Here is a 19,925-nt window from a genome sequence, read left to right on the forward strand (position 1 = left end):
TTTCCTCCTCCCGTAATTTAATTTCCTCCCTGTGCCCCTTCCTCTTCCTCTGTTTGATTTGCTTTCATTCTGCCCCCTTTTTCCTCATTACCGTTACTCTTTAGCTTTTTTCCTTCTTCTTCTACTTCTCTATATCCTCCTGCCATCTTGCTTTCCGTCTGCCACACGGCCCCACTTTTCCTCTCCACGTCCTCCCCTCGTTCCTCATAAAGACGCTCGCTGAGCGTGAGGCGTACGGCCACTTTGACGGACGAGGGTGATCAAGGGAAGTGCGTCACCGTGATGGTTATCACAACAACACTGGCCTTCGTGGGGTAATCCGCTGTTATTTTATTTTACAACCCACGCTCTAGCAAAGCGCCCCCACTTTGCCATGATAATAGGGTTTGCTATTTTGTATTGTTTACAAAGATAACCTTTTAGCAATTATGGGAACCTGAAATTACAATGGAGCAAGAAAAAAAACACAAAACCTCATTGCACAAGCAATGGGTGTTCGCAGGGGTCATTGGGAACTTTGTAGTTTTTGGTTTGCACGGGGTTAACCCCAAATTATACCTCGTCAGCAATGTCAACGGTGAGTTGTATGGTGAATGTCAGCGCATGGTGTAGGCCTGGCACTGTTTGTAGAAGCCCCCCCAACACACACACACACACACACACACACACACACACACACACACACACACACACACACACACACACACACACACACACACACACACACACACACACACACACACACACACACACACACACACACACACACACACACACACACACACACACACACACACACACACACACACACACACACACACACACACACACACACACACACACACACACACACACACACACACACACACACACACACACACACACACACACACACACACACACACACACACACACACACACACACACACACACACACACACACACACACACACACACACACACACTGTTGTAACACTCACCGGACTTTCCAAACAATACTTTGAGAGGATGGAGCAACAGCAGTGTTGCAGCAATAGCCTACAGCAGCAGAGAAGCAGACATGAAGGCCCTTCCATTTTGATAACGGCAACTAATAAGACTAACGCGACTAATTTCACCCCAAAATGCAGCCGATTATAATTTGATTCAACATGAATTGAGAACCTGCAACTCTCAAATCAAATCAAATGTATTTGTAATGCCCGACAACACAAGTTAATGTCCCCATGGGCCGGACACGTCTTCTTTAAAACAAGTCAAGAAGAAACATCACAATAAATCAAGAACAAAGCAAAAACACCATGAAGTCCAAATTTTTTTTAATAAATAAAATAAATTAATTCAACACTCCCAGACATAGCCCACGTGAAGGTAAGGAAAAACTCACTAAAACCTAGCAATAGGAAGAAATTCACCACAGGCAATGTGCAGGAGAGAAACCTTAGAAGGGCCGTTCAAGGGGGGATCTCCCTTCTTAGATGTCGGTGATAGTAGTGTTGGAATAAAACATTGCAATAAGACATTGCATTAAAACTAATTTAATGCTCCGCAGTGCTCCGTCTCCTTGTTATTATTGAGTGTCTCTAGCTACACTACACTTCTGTACTGATTAATGTTGTGAAGTACTGTTACTTCATAACAACTAGGCCTTCACTATGTTAAGAACTGAATTACACTGGGTTCTGATGTTCTGATGTTCTGAAATGCTGATGCTGATTCCTGGCACTCTGCTACTGTACTGTACACAGAGCTGCCTCTACGCCTGTAGACACCACAGCCTGCAAAAACAGGCTGCAAAAACAGCCTGCAAAACAGTGTGGAATCCTGGTTTACAAAACAGCGTGGATCCCTGACTTACTGGAAGTGGCTGAAAACCTAGGAGATATTCATCCCCTTGGGGAAATTCAGATATAGGCCTACTGACGTCACACTGACGAGCCAAAACCCCCAAATCCGTGGCTGCATGGTATCATCTCTGTGTCCAATGTCACAGTATCAGCAGGAAAATAACCCACATCGTCTGGATATATTTTAATAGCATCTAATCATTTACTCTTGGTTTTCATTCTGCGACGACAACATGTTTACAATAACCAAATAGTAAATTATGCCTCGATACTGTGTGTTGGATTCATCCTGTATCTATGCCGCCAGATTAACATTGAATAAAGATGCGTTGGTCGGAGCGTGTGCCTCGGAAACCATTTAAAGCCACAGTAATAAAAGTGACATAATTCCGCGTACATGATTTAACTTATAAAGGATTAGAATCCTATATTTCACAGGGTAATAATTGGGTCTTTTCTCCCTCTTTCTCTCCCCCCTCTCTCTCTCTCTATAAGCTGAGTAATTTCCGTCTGACTATATATTTAGATGAAACTGTGGGGATGGCGGTAAGGCAAACATTTCCTGCCTGGCAACGCTCCATACTATTATGATAAATGGCGCGGCTTGTGCGTCGCTGGACTTTCGCTATTAAATTACGCTCTGCGGTTTCCAGCGGGTGTATGTCTTGTCTGTGGGCTCGCTGGGGTGTGTGCATGTTTATGTGCATGCAACTTTGAACATAGAGTCTTCATAAATGTGTCCGTCTGTCTCTAGCTGAAGAGTAGGCCGCATGTATTCCAGTAAGCACTGCCCCCAAAAGCATCCCAAAGAAAACAAACAGAAAGCCCTTATCACATGTTACCATCTCTCACTCTTCAAGGACAATAATGTGAGTTGAAGAACTTGTTACATATTCTTGGGCAGCAATGCCAATGCGGAGGTGGGGCCGGGGGTGGGGGGCTGGGACTGCTGGGGTGACATGGCAACCTCTCTATTGGCTTTGTTTTGGGGGGTTGGGCTGTCTGGTTGTTTTCGACACTGTTTCTGAGAAACAATGTGTGATTATCATACCACAACTATTTCTGAGAACACATCTATTTATAGAGGTTAGCACTTTGATTAGGATGCCTAAACAGTCAGAGCCTTCCCCCCAAGGCCTAGGACCGAGCCAGGACAACCCCACTGACTGCCCTCTCTGCGACGCACACACTACTACTGTTCCACTGGTAGAATGGAGCAGAATGGAGCAAGTGGTGTGTGTGGTCGCGAGACACAGTGGAAATGCGTGTGAGACACAGAGTGATGGAGAAGTAGGGATCATAAGAGATAGAGAGAGAGAGAGAGAGAGAGAGAGAGAGAGATTCAGATTCAGATAACTTTATTGATCCCACGTGGGGCATTTCATATTGTAGCTTTGCACAAGTAACAAAAACATATCAACGACAACACAGCAACAGCAACATTCCATGCTAAACACAGTCCAGTAAAGGTAAAAGTAAATACAGGCAACTAGGTGTAAAAGGCTACTTAAAGTGACTACTGTCTGTGTTTAAAAGTCTGATAGCCGAGGGGACAAAAGATTTAGCGCAACGGTTGGTCCTACCCAACGGGACGTCATAGCGGCGGCCAGAAGGCAACAGCGAAAACCACTGAGACAGAGCATGGAGAAGTTCATTTCTGATGCTCGTCCCCTTCTTGACCACCTGGTCTGTCCAGAGAGAACATAGGTCTCTCTGTTTGAGAGAGGATGAAAGGAAGAGGCCATTGCATATTCATCAAGCAGAATATACACTGTATTTTATCTCATGGATAGATATGCATATTTCATCTTCTCTTGAATCATAATATGGTCCTGTGGGCACTTAAATCTCTCTGTGCCAAATCCTATACTTAACGGGAGGGGATGAAGTAAGTGGTTGTGCACTCAAGACCAGGGCCAGCATGAACTAAAGAGCTAAAGAAAGGATGGAGTTACACAAACGGTCCTCACATTATGGACCTCAACTTTAGTCCGCATGAAATTCAAAACCGAGCGGTCGGACCCCCGACTCCTTTTCCGATGGCTTGGCCCGTGAAATACATTCACCCTGCTGTCCGTGGAGAGAAAGCACAGAGCGCGCGCACGGCGGTACAAACACTTTAAGGTGGAAACGTCTCAACGCAGTGGAGCCCTGTCATCGTGTAATCCGAGACGATTCCGCAGATATTCCGCAGATATACAACTACGTGCGCCCGCCACTGTGGGGGAATACCCGATACTGCCGTCTGTTTCCAGAGCCCGGGTTTGAAGGGGTCAGAGGATTGATGTAAGAGACTTTCAAGCCATAAGGGTATTTCCTTCCCCACATTGCATAAAATGAGGGAATTCTTTTCGAAAAAATAAACAGACATCCAGTCAGTCAAAGTTGAGAAGAGGACATGTTGAAAACTTCTTATCTGCGAGAGAGAGAGAGAGAGAGAGAGAGAGAGAGAGAGAGAGAGAGAGAGAGAGAGAGAGAGAGAGAGAGAGAGAGAGAGAGAGGGAGGGGGGGGCGCATTGGACGAGAGATCAAGTGAAAAAGGGGCGAAATTGGAGTTGTCAGACCATCTCCTCGCCGATACCAGTGATTGCTCACGCCTCACTGCTGACATCGACACATATCACAACCTCTTGTTAACATTCTCCAAAACCATTACTAATGCCAAAGCTTCTTTCTTTCACCATAGGATCGAGGCCTCTGCCAAGAATCTTCGCAAACTGCATGCTACCATGTCCTCCCTCCTCACTCCCCCCCCCACCCCCCCCTCCCTCATCTTTCTCTGCCGAAGACTTTGCGATCTTCTTTGAGGAAAAAGTGGAGAACATCCGCAGCTCCTTCTCCCAACCCCCACCCATTCCAAATGCTGAATCGAGAACCTCATCCTTCACTCTGTCATCTTTCTCTCCCATTACAGAAGCCGAGACCCTGACACTGGTAACGTCGAACCGTCCGACTACATGCCAGCTGGACCGGCTACCTTCCCCACTCCTCCAGTCCATAGCACCAGACATCCTCCCATTCCTAACTGCAACCATCAACTCCTCACTCAACTCGGGGGTGGTCCCCACCTCCCTAAAACAAGCCAGAGTCACGCCCCTCATAAAAAAACCATCCCTGAACCCTACCGTCATAGGCAACTACCGTCCTGTCTCTCTTCTCTCCTTCCTTTCTAAAACACTTGAACGTGCTGTATCCAACCAACTTACTGCTTATCTCTTACAGAATGACCTCCTAGACCCTAATCAGTCAGGCTTCAGGACTGGTCACTCCACAGAGACAGCCCTCATTGCGGTCACAGAGGCACTTCGCTTAGCAAAAGCGAAAGGCCTCTCCTCTGTCCTGATTCTCCTAGATCTATCTGCAGCCTTCGACACAGTCAACCACCAGATCCTCCTCGCGGCCCTCGCAGGAATGGGAGTGGCTGGCTCTGCGCTGACATGGTTGTCATCATACCTCAATGACCGCTCCTACCAAGTGTCATGGAGAGGGACCCTGTCGGCCACCCGCCCCCTGCGGACGGGTGTCCCCCAGGGCTCGGTTTTAGGACCCCTTCTCTTCTCCCTCTACACTAAATCACTGGGTAACATTATCACGTCTCATGGCTTCTCCTACCACTGTTATGCCGACGATACTCAACTCTTCCTCTCCTTCCCTCCCTCAGATATCCACGTCTCTGAGCGGATCTCGGCCTGTCTGTCCGACATCTCCGCCTGGATGACGACCAACCACCTCAAACTGAACCTAAGCAAAACAGAATTGCTCCACCTGCCGGCCAAATCCTCCCCCCTGACCGACCTTTCCATCACAGTCGAGAATGCAGCTGTGACCGCGTCCCCGACCGCCAAGAACCTTGGTGTTGTCCTCGACGACCAGTTGAACTTCTCTGCTCACATCGCAGCGACAACCAGAACCTGCCGATTCCTCCTGAGCAACGTCAGAAGGATACGCCCCTTCCTGACAAAAGAAGCCACCCAACTCCTCGTCCAATCAACAGTCATCTCCCGCCTCGACTACTGCAACGCACTGCTCGCTGGCCTCCCGGCCACTGCCACTAAGCCTCTTCAACTCATTCAGAACGCAGCGGCCCGCCTGATCTCAAACCTACCGAAGTCGGCCCATGTCACCCCACTTCTTAGGGACCTGCACTGGCTCCCCATTGCTGCACGAATCCGCTTCAAGGCCCTTGACCTAGCATACCGTGCGGCAAAGGGAACTGCTCCCGCCTACCTCCGGTCAATGGTCTCTAACTACACACCCTCAAGACCCCTACGCTCTGCATCTTCTGGCCGCCTCAGACCTACTCCTATCCAAGCTCCGGGAGGGTCATCAAAGAGAAGTCGCCTATTCTCAGTCCTTGCCCCACAATGGTGGAATGAACTACCCACCCCAGTTAGGACAGCCGAAACACGTCCAATCTTTCGCCGTCGACTAAAGACTCACTTCTTCAACCATTATCTGAATTAAAAAAAAAAAAAAAAAAAAAAAAAAAAAAAATCTAACCCTAACTAACCATACTGTCATGCACTTGTCCTAATAAACTAACCTACACTGTAGCACTCAACACTTTGATGAACATTGTTACTCAGCTGATAGAGTTGTGCTCTTCCTGATGGCTTGTCGTACAGAACTTGTAAGTCGCTTTGGATAAAAGCGTCAGCTAAATGACTAAATGTAAATGTAAAATGTAAATGCTCAGAGCGCTCTGGAATTTCCAGTAGTTTCCCCCCACATCTGAGGACCCGGAGCATCTGCCACAGTTTGAGGTCTATAGGCTAGCGTTAACCCCTTCAAAAAGAAAACAGAGGAGCTTCGACCGCCCCGACATTCAAGGACAGAGTGTCACTCTGAGGAGGAGGGCTCGTGGAGTGGGACGACACACAACGCATTCCAGTTGGAAGGACTTTGTAACGAGAGAAATCTCCTCACAATTTTACAAGACAGGGGTGATGTGATCACAGTGCTTTGGCTAGGGCTGGGGCGCGTTAAAAAGATAGAACACACACGAGTCTAGAGCTTTCCTCTGACTTCTCATTAACTTGTTAATCCTCAACATGGCATCACATCTTTGTAGCTGTGTGTGTATGCAACCGCTGAAATTGGCCATACTGTTGAGGGAGATGGCGTCAACGCCATTTGTTTGTTTGTTCGTTCATTCACACCAAAGACACGGTCGTTCAGCAAAGAGCCAGTAGTATTTTTCACTATTGATGTGAACGTTATCAAAGGAGGCCTGACAAGTAATTCATTCGTTTAATTCAATGTTCATACATTTTCTCTCAAAAAATAATCAGGGTGTGCCCAATTGACTACGGTTCGTACTTAGACCATTCCAAACGTCCAAACAGTTTTTGTCTCTTTCACACAAAAAGCTTCACAGCCAGAAGGCCGAGTCGTCACAGAGATTAAATCCACACCCATTTCATTCCATTGCCGTTCATACTTTTTGATGTTCACAAATCGGTGTGAAAAAGCTTTTTTTTTTTATTTGTATTGACGATTGCACATCTGCTATAACGATAATGATTGTAGCAGCGATAATGAAACCAGTACTTTACCTGTAGTTGTGTTTCTCACTCTGGATATGGAAGCGGTCGTAGAGCGAGAAGGCCTGGTGTCCGTCCCAGTCAGTCAGCTCCACGCGGAGGGCGTACTGTCTCTGGCTGGTCAACAGGTACACGTACTCGTTCCCCAACCAGTGCTCTGCAGACACCGTCCCGAAGCCCTGCGAGAGGAACACAAGGCCTGAGTTCTCGCTCAATAACACCCCTCGCCCCCCTTGAAAATACCAGCGAGAATCCCTTCATATAAATCAGGAGATAGAAACCATTCCTCCCAAAGCTCCTGGGAAAGATGAAATCTCGGGGCTAGAGGATTGTGGGGCCGAACGGAGGAATTTTCTAATAACGTTTTTGTCAATGAAGACACAGCCAAGTTATTTGATAGTACCGTGGCGATGGATTCTGAGGCTTTCTGTGATGTCATCGCTGACCGGTTCTAAGGCTTGAGGCCTAAACAAATGTGACTGTGAGTGGAGAACACGGGCTATTATGTCCCACTGATCCGAAATGTTTCCATACTGCATAGATCCGCACGCACGCACACACACACACACACACACACACACACACACACACACACACACACACACACACACACACACACACACACACACACACACACACACACACACACACACACACACACACACACACACACACACACACACACACACACACACACACACACACACACACACACACACACACACACACACACACACACACACACACACACACACACACACACACACACACACACACATTACTCTAGACTGAAAGAGCCAAGAACGACAATCGAATGGCAGGTAGCACATATTACAGTAAATTATGCAGCGTTTTATACAGTGGAGCATGCTGCTGATTTGATACTGTGCATGAATAGACATACCTGTTTATGAGAGCCTAAATTGGTACCAGCTGAAATACACACATACACACACACCTTTTCCATTCCTTTCCTCAGAGTTAATTTTTTACTTACACAGTTATTCCAGGAGAACAATCGCAAAGTATGAAATAGCGCAGGGCCCTTTCTCGTATCATTTAAACAATTACAGAGTTTAGATTTGATCAGAACAGGTCCTTGTCACGGGCAAAGTGCTTTTGACAGCAGTAGGCTTGACCGGGTTGTAAAAACCAGGACGGTATTAAGGCTCTGACAGAATGGTCTGGACCGGTCCAGTAATGATTGACGAGTTGGGAAAGGAGGAGGAGGAGAAGGAGGAGGAGGTGGGGAAGATATCTGTGTTTGTGGCGGTGGAAAAGGGTAAAGAAAATAATGGGGCATTCCTCTGGCCTGAAATGTGTCCTGCTGTGTGGGTGGAAGAGAAAGTGACTAAGGCCCAGTGAGGCCTGCCGTATACACTGCGAACATTTTTAATAATACACTTCTTATTAAAGAGGCGATGCCGATTTGTAAACCTGAATCCTGCCGTGCAGAGGACACGTGATACATACAACTTAACTGATGTGTTCTGTGTCTCAGGAGCCCCGGAGAAACTCCCCTGGATGACATCACCCGGAGGAGAGCGCACTCTATTTCCGCAACTCTTTTCAAGCGCAGTTGGCCCAAACTTGAGGAAAGTTGAAGAAATAGCTGAGAAAATATTGTCTGCAGTTCACTGGAGATCTGGTCTCCGCAGAGATTCGGGCGGAATTTCTCTGGGGGGGGGGGGTCCAGTTCTTGAGACACAGAAAACATTGGTGAGTTCCATGTCAGATGATTTGCACTTGTTTTGAGAAAATATGATATTTGAAGATATTTTTTTGCCATGTGGTTCTCTCTCGCCGCGCTTCCTCATCTCTCTCTCTGTCTCTCTGTCTCTCTGTCTCTCTGTCTCTCTCTCTCTCTCTCTCTCTCTCTCTCTCTCTCTCTCTCTCTCTCTCTCTCTCTCTCTCTCTCTCTCCTCTCTCTCTCTCTCTCTCTCTCTCTCTCTCTCCTCTCTCTCTCTCTCTCTCTCTCTCTCTCTCTCTCTCTCTCTCTCTGTCTCTCTGTATGAGATGTTCCTTTATGATGTGCCCAGTGCCTCTGTGACTATGCTGACCTGCAGAACCCTGGCTGCTGGAGAACGGGGCTGTCGACAGAACATTTCACTTTGTATTGTTCCGGAACCCCCAGAATTCCCTCACATGCAAACCCGATCTGCACCTCTCAACCCGGACACGATGAGGAGAAGGTTAGTCATGTTGTTGGACGAAGCACTTGCATCGTATTTCAGTTAAACTTGCATCGTATTTCATCTACACTTGCTTCCAATTTTTTTATGGATGCTGAGCGCACGAGTAATATTGGTCCGTAAATCACAAGGTCCCTTGAGTATAAAATGATAAACGCTAAAGTTTACAGTAAGAGTTCAATATCAGCGTTGATTTGGAAAGATACAGTATTCATGGGAAGAACGGATTGTGAATATTGGTCACGTCACATAGAGGTCTCCCATGGTGCACATTGAGTTCTGGTAATGTAATCATAAACATCATATGGTCATCACAAGCTTAAGTATGGCCAGAAAGCTCTCCACTCTCCCACAAAAAAAGCCAACAACCCCACAGGCTGTGAAGTTTTGACTGAAAGATTTACAAATCCTTGAAGTGTATTAAATCTGCGTGTGCTAGCCTGCGGAGACCAAAAGCGGTGAAAGTGATGACACATTAAAACACTATTGATCACCTCCAGTCTTCTCAAGGGGGAAGGTTGAGGAGGACCAACACTAAATGTCGTTATGAGCCCCATACTGCATGTGGGGTTAATAGGAAAATTGCGTTTCACCAAATGTTACTATTCGTTAACATTCCAATTTTTAAAAGCCAAATTGCTAACACTAAATTACCGGGTGTTGCAGAGAATGCACTGACGCTGGTGACATACAGTAGATGATCTGCAGTGCTAAGCTAGTTCCGGCTAGCAATGTTTCCTTTTACCTGCCGCTTAAAATTCTAAATCCCCTCCCTCATCAGAGAGAAATATATTGTACATTAGAAGGCTTTGTCCACGGGACCACACCTGCATGAACCACAGATGAAGCTAGTCGCGATCTCTCAATAGTCCACTCATTTTCCTATAGCTGCAGCAAAAACTGGAGCAGCCAGAACATACATCAACCGTGAGAGGTCTATACTGTACTGGTTTAGCTATAGGTATGCATTAGCCAAGGTCTGGGAGGGTACCCTTGCCCCACATATTCCAAACCCCGCTCTCTGTCCGCCTGCTTGGCCAAGGCTGGTTGGTTGCCATGGCTCCCTCAATGGTGTTCACCAGACCTCTCTGTCTCCCCCTGCTTCTCCCATGTACTCTTACTCTCTCTCTGTCTGTGCCTCTTCACCCTCCTACGCTCTCTACCCTTTCCCCTTGTCAGAGCTGTGTTTACGCATCGATCGCTGACCAGCTTACCCTCATGTCCTCCTGCCCAAGTCAATCATTAAAACCCTTTACTCCTCCGTGTTGAATCTGCCCGCATGGACTTCATTTGTTGGATCTGTTTCTGTTAACATTATTAGCCAAACACAGGCAGAAAGGGACAAGGAGTGCTGTGCAATACTAATTAGTTCAAACCTAAGAAAGTTGTGAGATTGGCAATGGTTTCTAGTAAAAAAAAAAAAAAAAAAAAAAAAAAAAAATATATATATATATATATATATATATATATATATATATATACGTAGATGCATGCAGTCTGCAATGGTCCAAGCTATTGAATTTAAACGTTGCAGAATCAGCAGCTGTATGAAACAATGACACATTGGAGCATTGTGACATTGAATATAAATAACTACCATCCTATTTCCAAGTTACCCTGCTTAGCAATTACTTTACCTGATTGCGGGTGGAAGAATGGATTGCGGTTGCTACTGCATGTGATTTGCGCCCGCTATGTGCTCTGTCTTAATTAAGGACCTATTCACTAAAGATATTGCGCGAATGATATACTAGTGCAAGTGCAATTTGCTCCTGATATCTGGCAGCGCAGTTGGCTCGCAGAGCAGCTGAGTGCAATTTGCACCTGATGTGATAAAATAGTATAAATACTGCCCATGCAACAGTATACATGTCCTAGGACAATGGCAGACAGAAAACGAAAGCTTCGATTCTCTGATCGCGAATTGGAAGTGCTGACGAATCAATAGCTCAGATAGAAATAACAGTATTTTTCACCATTTGTATTTAGTTTATTTCATAATGTATAGAGCTTTCTTAATTAGTATTTGCATGCATTTCTTGCATCCTTTGTTTTTGTCACTATCTTTTGTCATTGCATTTGTTTGTCATGTCATCCCAAAATAAATTAGTTTGAGCAGACCTGTCCATGGTGCTGAATCTTTTGGCCGAAAGATATATTTTCAGACATAGGAATAGTTTTAGAGTGAGAAATTAAGTTGTATTTAATATTTAGTTAAGAGAATATAACCCACATTCGCATATACTCCAGAATAAACTTTTCATTGACTGTGTTTCCAGCGTCTACTCCTCATGGACGTGACGAAACGTTATAAATGAAAGAGATATGAGTGTGCGGGTTCAATTCTGTTTATTGTGATTATACCTAACCCTGGCTACAATCACTGCTGCCATGATCACCAGAGACGCTGGCCATGACACCCTTATAAATGCGCTCAGTTACCACCAACTCACGGTATTTCACCCTTTGCGAGTGCTTTGTGAATAGCAAGGTTTGTTTTGGGGTTATTTGCACAGGCATAGCGTCAGAAAAAGCTGCGCAATCCCATTGTGAATTCGCCTCTTGGAGTCTTTAGTGAATAATCAACTTAAGTCCTTTCTCTCCAATCAATCGGTCAGAGACAATCATAGCACAGCCATCTCTTTAGTTACTAATGACATAATATCAGCTTTAGACAAGAAGAAACACTGTGCTGTCCTCTTTATTGATCTTTCAAAAGCTTTTGATACAGTTGATCACCATTTACTCTTAAAACGATACTATTGGTTTGGATAGAAATGCATGTGATTGGTTCCAAGATTATCTATCAGGGAGACGTCAGTGTGTACAGTTTTATCAATAACTAAATGTGTGCCACAAGGTTCAATTCTAGGTCCTGTCCTCTTCACTATTTATATTAATGATATTGTGTCTTCGCTGAATGGTTGTCAAGCCCATCTGTATGCAGATGATACTGTTGTGTATTGTATTGCTGACTCTGTACAATTGGACATTGAGAACTTCCAACTTTCCTTTATTACCCTCCAGGAAGATCTTATGAAACTTAAATTGGTTCTTAAGACTAGTAAAACTAAATGTATGCTGTTTTCTAGAGCCAGAAATATTGAATGATGGTTTACACTCGCTCAATGAGAAATTTACATTTCAATTCCATGTGGACAACCTTGCCTCCAAGTTGCGACAGAAAGTTGGCTTCCTATACAGAAACAGAACCAGCTTTCCTTTGATTAGTAGGAAGAGAGTTGTCAAAGCAGTTTTATTATCAGTCCTGGACTATGGTGATGTAATTTATAGGCATGCTGCGGCCTCAACTAAAATCCTTGGACTCTGTATATCACTCTGCCCTCAGATTCATCACTAATGATCATCACTGTGTCATTTATGAGAAGGTTGGTTGGTCCTCGCTGATGGAGAGGCGCAACAAACACTGGTATTTGTAAAAAAAATTTACATCGTTGCGGGCAAGACCACCCGCATTTCATTGTATACCTGTATGCCGTGACAATTAAAACTCTTGACTTGACTTGACTTGACTTGATTTTTAAGGCCCTTATTGGTAAGCTACCTCCTTATACTACATCATTATTGGAATGGAATCTTGGAACCTGTTCTAGTGACTGGCTGGTCCTTAAGGCGAGACAGCACCCCCAAAATTGCCTTTTTGCTTTTTTTTCGACGATATTGAGATTTTGTTATATTTTATATTGTTATATTAGACTAACAATAAAACGTCAATAACACACATCTGCATCTGCAAATGATTTATAGATGTTTTATGAATGTCTTAACAAATCATTTGTTGAACATATCCATTTTTCAAAGCATCTACAAATGTGTTACTACACATTAAACAACATTATTTAATGATGAACAAATCAAGTACAAACAATGTTGATAATGAGTTATAAATAATGTAGAACTAATCTGTAAATGTTATACAAATATAGTTATAAATGATTTAATAATCATTTATGAATGTATATAAATGGTTTATTCATGATTAGTTCATTATCCACTAATGCGTTATAAATACTTTGTAAATGTTATACAAATATAGTTATACATTATTTAACAATCATTTATGAATGTATATAAATGGTTTGTTCATGATTAGTTCATTATCTACAAATACCTTATAAATGTATTATAACAGGGTGTTATTATAAAGTGCTACCCTTTTCTCTTTTTTTATGACAGTAGACAGTATTTCCTGATGTATGGGCTGATAAGAGGACATAGCCACAATCCCCTATATAAGAAGTTTCGTTTTGAATGTATCAACCAAATTAAACCAAGTTTTTGAATCTGGCATTATCCATGTTGGTGATGCGAGTCTTGGCGATACATGCAAATGTGTGCATATTTATTGGTGAAGTGCCTAATTTGCATATATAGACATAAAATTCAGAAAACTTGCAATATATTTGTTCTTAGTTTATATGTACATTATAAATATAATATATTTTCCATTGATGGGGATTTTATTGGCTGTTTTTAAATAAAGTGCGGCCGCAGGATTAATAACGTTAACGTTAGTTCGGCCAGAGAAACAAATATACTAATTAAAATGGTTGGACCTGTGAGGTTTGTACTTTGTACTTTGTAGGTCTGCATTTTAAATGTAAGGAGTAAAAAGTATGTTTTTTTTTCCTCTGAAATGTAATTGAGTAAAAGTACAAGTATACAAACCTAATAATACTCACGTAAAGTACAAATCCCCCAAAACAGTACTTAAGTACAATTACTGAAGTACTTTACACCCCTGCACTTGTAATCAGAGCTCCTGCTGCAACTCTCAATAGAGTATGTGTGGCATGACGGTCAGTGGTTCTCAAAGGAGAACGCCATCCAAAACCTATAGTAATCTTCAGTCTCTCTGGCAACATCAATGTTTTCATGCACTGTAGACACATGAAAGGGTCTGTCAATGCTGTGTGTTGATTTTGTATCATTTGGACAGAATCTGTGCAACTTAAAGGGTTTAATTCGTTTTGCACATTTCGAAAATGGAACGGAAGGACGGAAGAACTTCATAATTGAAAGAACTTGACCATAATGTACCAGTGTATGAAAGTTCCATCTCATTCTGGCGGACAACCTTACAGACCTCAAACACTATTGACTTTGAATACATTTTCAAAGATTAGAACTTTACGCTGCTGCTATATCCCCACCATCAGGACTATTGCCCCCATATTTTAATATGCCTAGTTTGGCAAAGGACTGGACCTTTATTCACTGTTTTGTAAATGTTTATGCATTATGACTGCTGTTTTAGTACACATTTGTTGGCACTATTGCACCCCCTATAGAGCGGTTTTAAAATGACTTTGTCCTCGTGATCACACACCATCACCAAACATGTACTGAATATCATGATGATTGTATGAAATATTAATGACTTATGGCCAATTTTGAGACAAGGATCTGGCCAGTTTGTCTATCTCAAGCCCCTTATGCTGTCTGACAATGTTGGTGTTGACAGGACAACAATTAAAAAACAGTTTTGCATAAATAATTTCGGCTGCATGTATGTATTAAGGTTTGTGTCAGCTGGACATAAGGTGTGGGAGTTATGGCCTTTTAAGTGTGATTTGTTATTCCACCTTCCAAACATGGTTGCTCTGGTTATAACTTAATTCTAACTTACATTATAAGTATATATGTATATCTGACGTGTAATGTGCTGTGTCACGTGTATATACAGTATGGGTGTATATGAGCAAGTATGTGATGGAGAGAGCAAGCACTGTAAGTCGTAGAATTGAGACATCACCGTGTTGGAGTTACGTACAGTGCATGATATATTGTTCTGTGTTGTTGTGTTGTAATGTTAGTGTAAATGTTGAAATAAAGATAATAAACGCGGCAGCTCTGGGACTCACGGTTTATGAGCTGCGCGCGCTTTTGGCGTAGAAAAGAAATATGAGAAGAAGAATCCTTACAAATACAATAGGGTTCAACAACCTTCGGTGCTTCGACCCCTAATACACGATTGGCTTTGCAAACAGTGATCATCTGCTTCATGCATCTATTTTGGGAGTTTTCGAGCTCAATTTGACACCTTTCTGTCTGGTAGATTGGAAGCCAAGTTTGACTGTAAAACTAAATGGTAAGGGAGGATAATTAAATTAGCAGATAGTCTAATGTAGAAAGCAGCTCTAGCTGAATCGAAAGCAGATACTACAGTATAGTTATTATCACAATTCCTCTGACAATGATATAGCCTCAATATAAAACAGACAGTACCTTGCTGTGCTGTTTTTGCAGGGAACGTATAGCTACTGTAGCCATCACCAGCGCTAACAGGCTAACAGCGCACTCTCTCCTCTCATAAGGCGCTTCCCCGCAAACACCTGGCACGGCGTTCAAGCCTACCCAAACACATGCTGCCTTCAGACTTGGGCAATAATGATTTCCTGTTGGGAAACAGTAACAGTGTGTATATCACAGTTCCTGGCGGAGGCTGGGTGCCAGCCTCAGACAACCCCGCAGCTAGCATCTCGCTAACAGAGGAACGGTGCAGGGAATCCCTCCTCCTTGTGAAGCTCAAATATATATGCATGTCTGGAGATCCAGCTGCTGTTGTTGCGGGTATGGGAGGAAGGACATCTGGTTGAAGTGTTCCACATGGTCTGGGATCGGGTATAAGGGAATCCTACCGCGCGCTTTTCAACACGTTCAATCTGGGCCAGAAAGCACACCCCATTTGTCACAATCCAACGGTGGAAAGGGTGTTTTTAGAACAGGATGTTTGTCTCGTTACTTGGCCTCGTCGTCTTGTGTTTAATGGATATGGATGATTCTCTCTCTCTCTCTCTCTCTCTCTCTCTCTCTCTCTCTCTCTCTCTCTCTCTCTCTCTCTCTCTCTCTCTCTCTCTCTCTCTCTCTCTCTTGTTTGTTTGTTTGTTTGTGTGTGTGTGTGTGTGTGTGTGTGTGTGTGTGTGTGTGTGTGTGTGTGTGTGTGTGTGTATGTGTGTGTGTGTGAGTGTGTGTGTGTGTCTTGTCTCACCATCTTGTACTCCTTCCATGTCTTTTGGAAGTCCACGGTGCCGTCCTCCCTGCGCTGTATGACTGTCCATCCACCGCCAACTGTTTCCATGTTACAATACACCTGGAACTCACACACACACGCACATACACGCACACGCACACACACACACATGCACATGCACACGCACACACACACACGCACACACACACACACACACACACACACACACACACACACACACACACACACACATTAGGAGACGTAATTCACACGAGAGCAAACTCATCAATACAATGCGTTCCGCACCATCATCATCCCGGCCCGCGTTGATAACCCCCCCCCCCAGCCGCACCCCTCCCTCTGCCCAGCCCATCCCATGAATCATCCCCGGGAATGTCAAGTATCCACGGTCCTGCTCCTCAAACGTAATCAACGTCTCCTTATCCCTCCCCCCAGGGGGATGGTCCTCATCAGAAGACCCTTGTTTCTTCCTGCATCAAAGACGGGGGTCTAGGTCGGGCGGTGGACTCATACCGGCGGACACCTGGGTGCAATGTGGCCCTTAACCCCGTGGACCTCAGCGTGTGTAAGCTGATAACTGAAGAGGCCACGGCTATAGTATGGGCCGTGTGGCTCTTTTGTTTTGAGGAGAGAGAGAGAGACCCTGGGGTGGACCGGGGAAGGTCTCTCACCTCGGCCAAAACCTACGCAGCTGAACACACAGGAACATAGCCTGGGTGTAATTAAGGAAGTGTCCCCCCCAACTCCCATCCCCCCACCGCCATACCCCCCCGCACCGAATTGCTCACGCCAGTTTACCACAAAACCAGAAACAAGACTGCCCGGGGGTTCGCCACACAAACACACACACATCAGCCATCGTTTCCTCTCACACCTCCTCTGTCATTAATTTAAAGTCTGGCAGCAACCTGTTGACGTGGGGAACACATGCGTGCGCGCACACACAAACACACAAACACAATCAGACCGTTGTCACCAACCTCTCTCCTTCTCCAATCCCTGGTCGCATCGGTTTGACGTGTGACCCTTCAAAGTGAGCACCTGTTTCACCCTCCCTTCTCCCTCCCAACGCGATCTGTCTAAACTCTTGCCCTCGCTAGGCTGCCAAGAGTATTTCCAGCCCTCAATTAGTCCTGAAGCAGCCACTAGGACGACCCATCATTCACACAACCCCTTCACTGGCTGATGTCCAGGGGTGGCTCAGCGTCTCTCTGGCTCTCTTGGACCAGAGTGGAGTCTCGCTCCGACTCAAAGAAAACAAGCTCTAACTACCCACGCAGCACGAGAGAGCTATAGCCTGGACGTGTTGAAAAAGGGGGGGGGGGGGTATTTTCACGTTTGCGGTGGAGTGCTGGCTGTAAACAGTGCTGGCTGCCCACCTTCTTGGTCTCCTGGGGGCTGATGTGGATGGTGTAGACTCCGTTCTTGTGGAAGCCGGCCTGGTAGACGTCAGCGCAGTCGCGGAACTTCTTCTCCTCGTCCACCCGCTTCGTACTGTTAGGAACCACTGTGGACACAATGGAATATGTACAGTCTATCATCTGACTGATTCCCCTGGGAGGACTAGGTCGACCTCTAGAGAGGATGGCGAGCTGCAGTGCCGAGGCACCACTTTCGGTCACAATGTCTTGTCAGTGCAGGGAAGTAGTATGTTGTTTACCTCCCACCATTCGAGAATGTCTAACCTTTACTACTTTTAAAGTCAAAGTAAAAAACACCAAGAACACCAAGCCAAGTTTCTAGAACAACAATCATGTGACCATATACACATTATACAGTATAGGACCTTTATGGTCTTGGTCCTTTTAGCTTTGTAGCCATGTTTTTGTAAAAAATTTAATTAAATTAAATATTTTAACATGTTTTTATATTGCTCTGTTTTTGTATTTTATTTGTTTTATGTTTGGGGACTAAGGATGAAAATTAGCATCCCTTGCTAAATCCTGTGTATTTACAATGTATTATATGTATTGTCCATTAATACATTCCAACCCTTCCAAATAAAACGAATAAATGAAATTAAATGACATTTAGTCTTTAGAGATACAATTATGTATTTAATGCAGGATTAAATAAAGGTTTGAAATAAAGATTGAGATGATAGTAGATGAAGACAATACCCTTGAAGTGCTGTGACCAAGTCAAGTAAATAGCTTAAACCAATTGACAGGTGCCGTACACTTTGAAAATCTTGTCTTCAAGTCTTTGCCGCTGTTTTATATGAGGAGTAAATAAATACATAGCCTATCTCAGCTGTTGCTTCTTATTTTGATCTAGGCACGTCCACCAGTACATTTCTTGTCACGTATGCTAGGTTTGTGTAGGGATATGCAGGAGCATGTTAGGGATTCCATATTGAAAGGGTGTTAAAACAGAGCTATGGATGGTATGTTAGAGTTTAAATAATGTGTTCTCACCTCAATCCAGTCACCAAAGTATAATCATAGTTTTTGTATCACCATAGTCTTGTACTTGTATGTCATGTAAAAACAAATGTATAGCATTAGCTTCACAAATAAAGTTTGTTGATACAAATATTCACCCCCGTGACAGCCCTTTGGTGGTGTCAGTTAATGGAGATGGCTGTTTACAGTACTCCATTAAATATTTCCCTTTAATCACATTTAATTAATGTAAATGTTCTTCAACATCAAACCCCTTGCAGTTTGTTGCGATTCAGATCTCTTTGTTACGGCGGAAAATGAAGGAGGACTTGTTGTGTATATCCTGTAACCTCCAGATAAAATCTCAAGGTGACCGGCTTATTAGCAGGAGAGAAGCTGTTCATCAAGTGGACGATCTTTTGCTCTTGGAAAGAAGGCCTCAGACTTTGACGAGCCCTTTCAAAGAGGCAGCTGTGTCCATTTCCATCTGCAGATAATTATGGGGGCAATATTTTGAAACCAAGCAAGGGCTGAGGACAAAATACTACAAGCTATAAATTTCAAGTTCCTGTTATAACAAGTGGTTTATATTTACCTTCCAAGCCCTTGTTATATCGATGGAAATTCCTTCCGATTTTCCTTTTTTTCCCCTCTTTCTCCCTTCCTCTGTCTCGCCTCCCAAAACGAGGGGCTCATCTCAGTTTTCACACCGTTGTTTTTACTGTCGGGCTTGTTGACTCAGAGGAGATGTCAGCGAAAAGCTAAATGTGTCAGCGATCCTTAGACACTGCTTTGATCCCCCCTCCCTCTTGTGCCACGAAGGGCGCTCAGTGGGTGGAAGCGGGGCGGTTTCGTTTTGGGTATATATTATCATCTGCCATTTTTGACAAAGTATTGAGTGTCAAGAGTGACAAGAATCTCCCACCGTGACGGGTTGACAGAGT

The 19,925-nt window shown here is 44.2% G+C and overlaps 1 protein-coding gene across 1 annotated transcript in view; it reads right to left on the minus strand.

Moving 5' to 3' along the window:
- The window catches only part of angpt1 (angiopoietin 1), a 132,668-nt gene that overhangs the window by 49,850 nt on the left and 62,893 nt on the right, over positions 1 to 19,925 (minus strand). The window contains 3 exon segments of the mRNA XM_084312941.1: positions 7,403 to 7,569; positions 16,595 to 16,696; positions 17,977 to 18,104. Coding sequence (XP_084169067.1) covers positions 7,403 to 7,569; positions 16,595 to 16,696; positions 17,977 to 18,104 — 397 coding nt within the window.

Source organism: Notolepis coatsorum (genome assembly GCF_963971535.1).
Source record: "Notolepis coatsorum genome assembly, chromosome: 4".
Taxonomy (NCBI): domain Eukaryota; kingdom Metazoa; phylum Chordata; class Actinopteri; order Aulopiformes; family Paralepididae; genus Notolepis; species Notolepis coatsorum.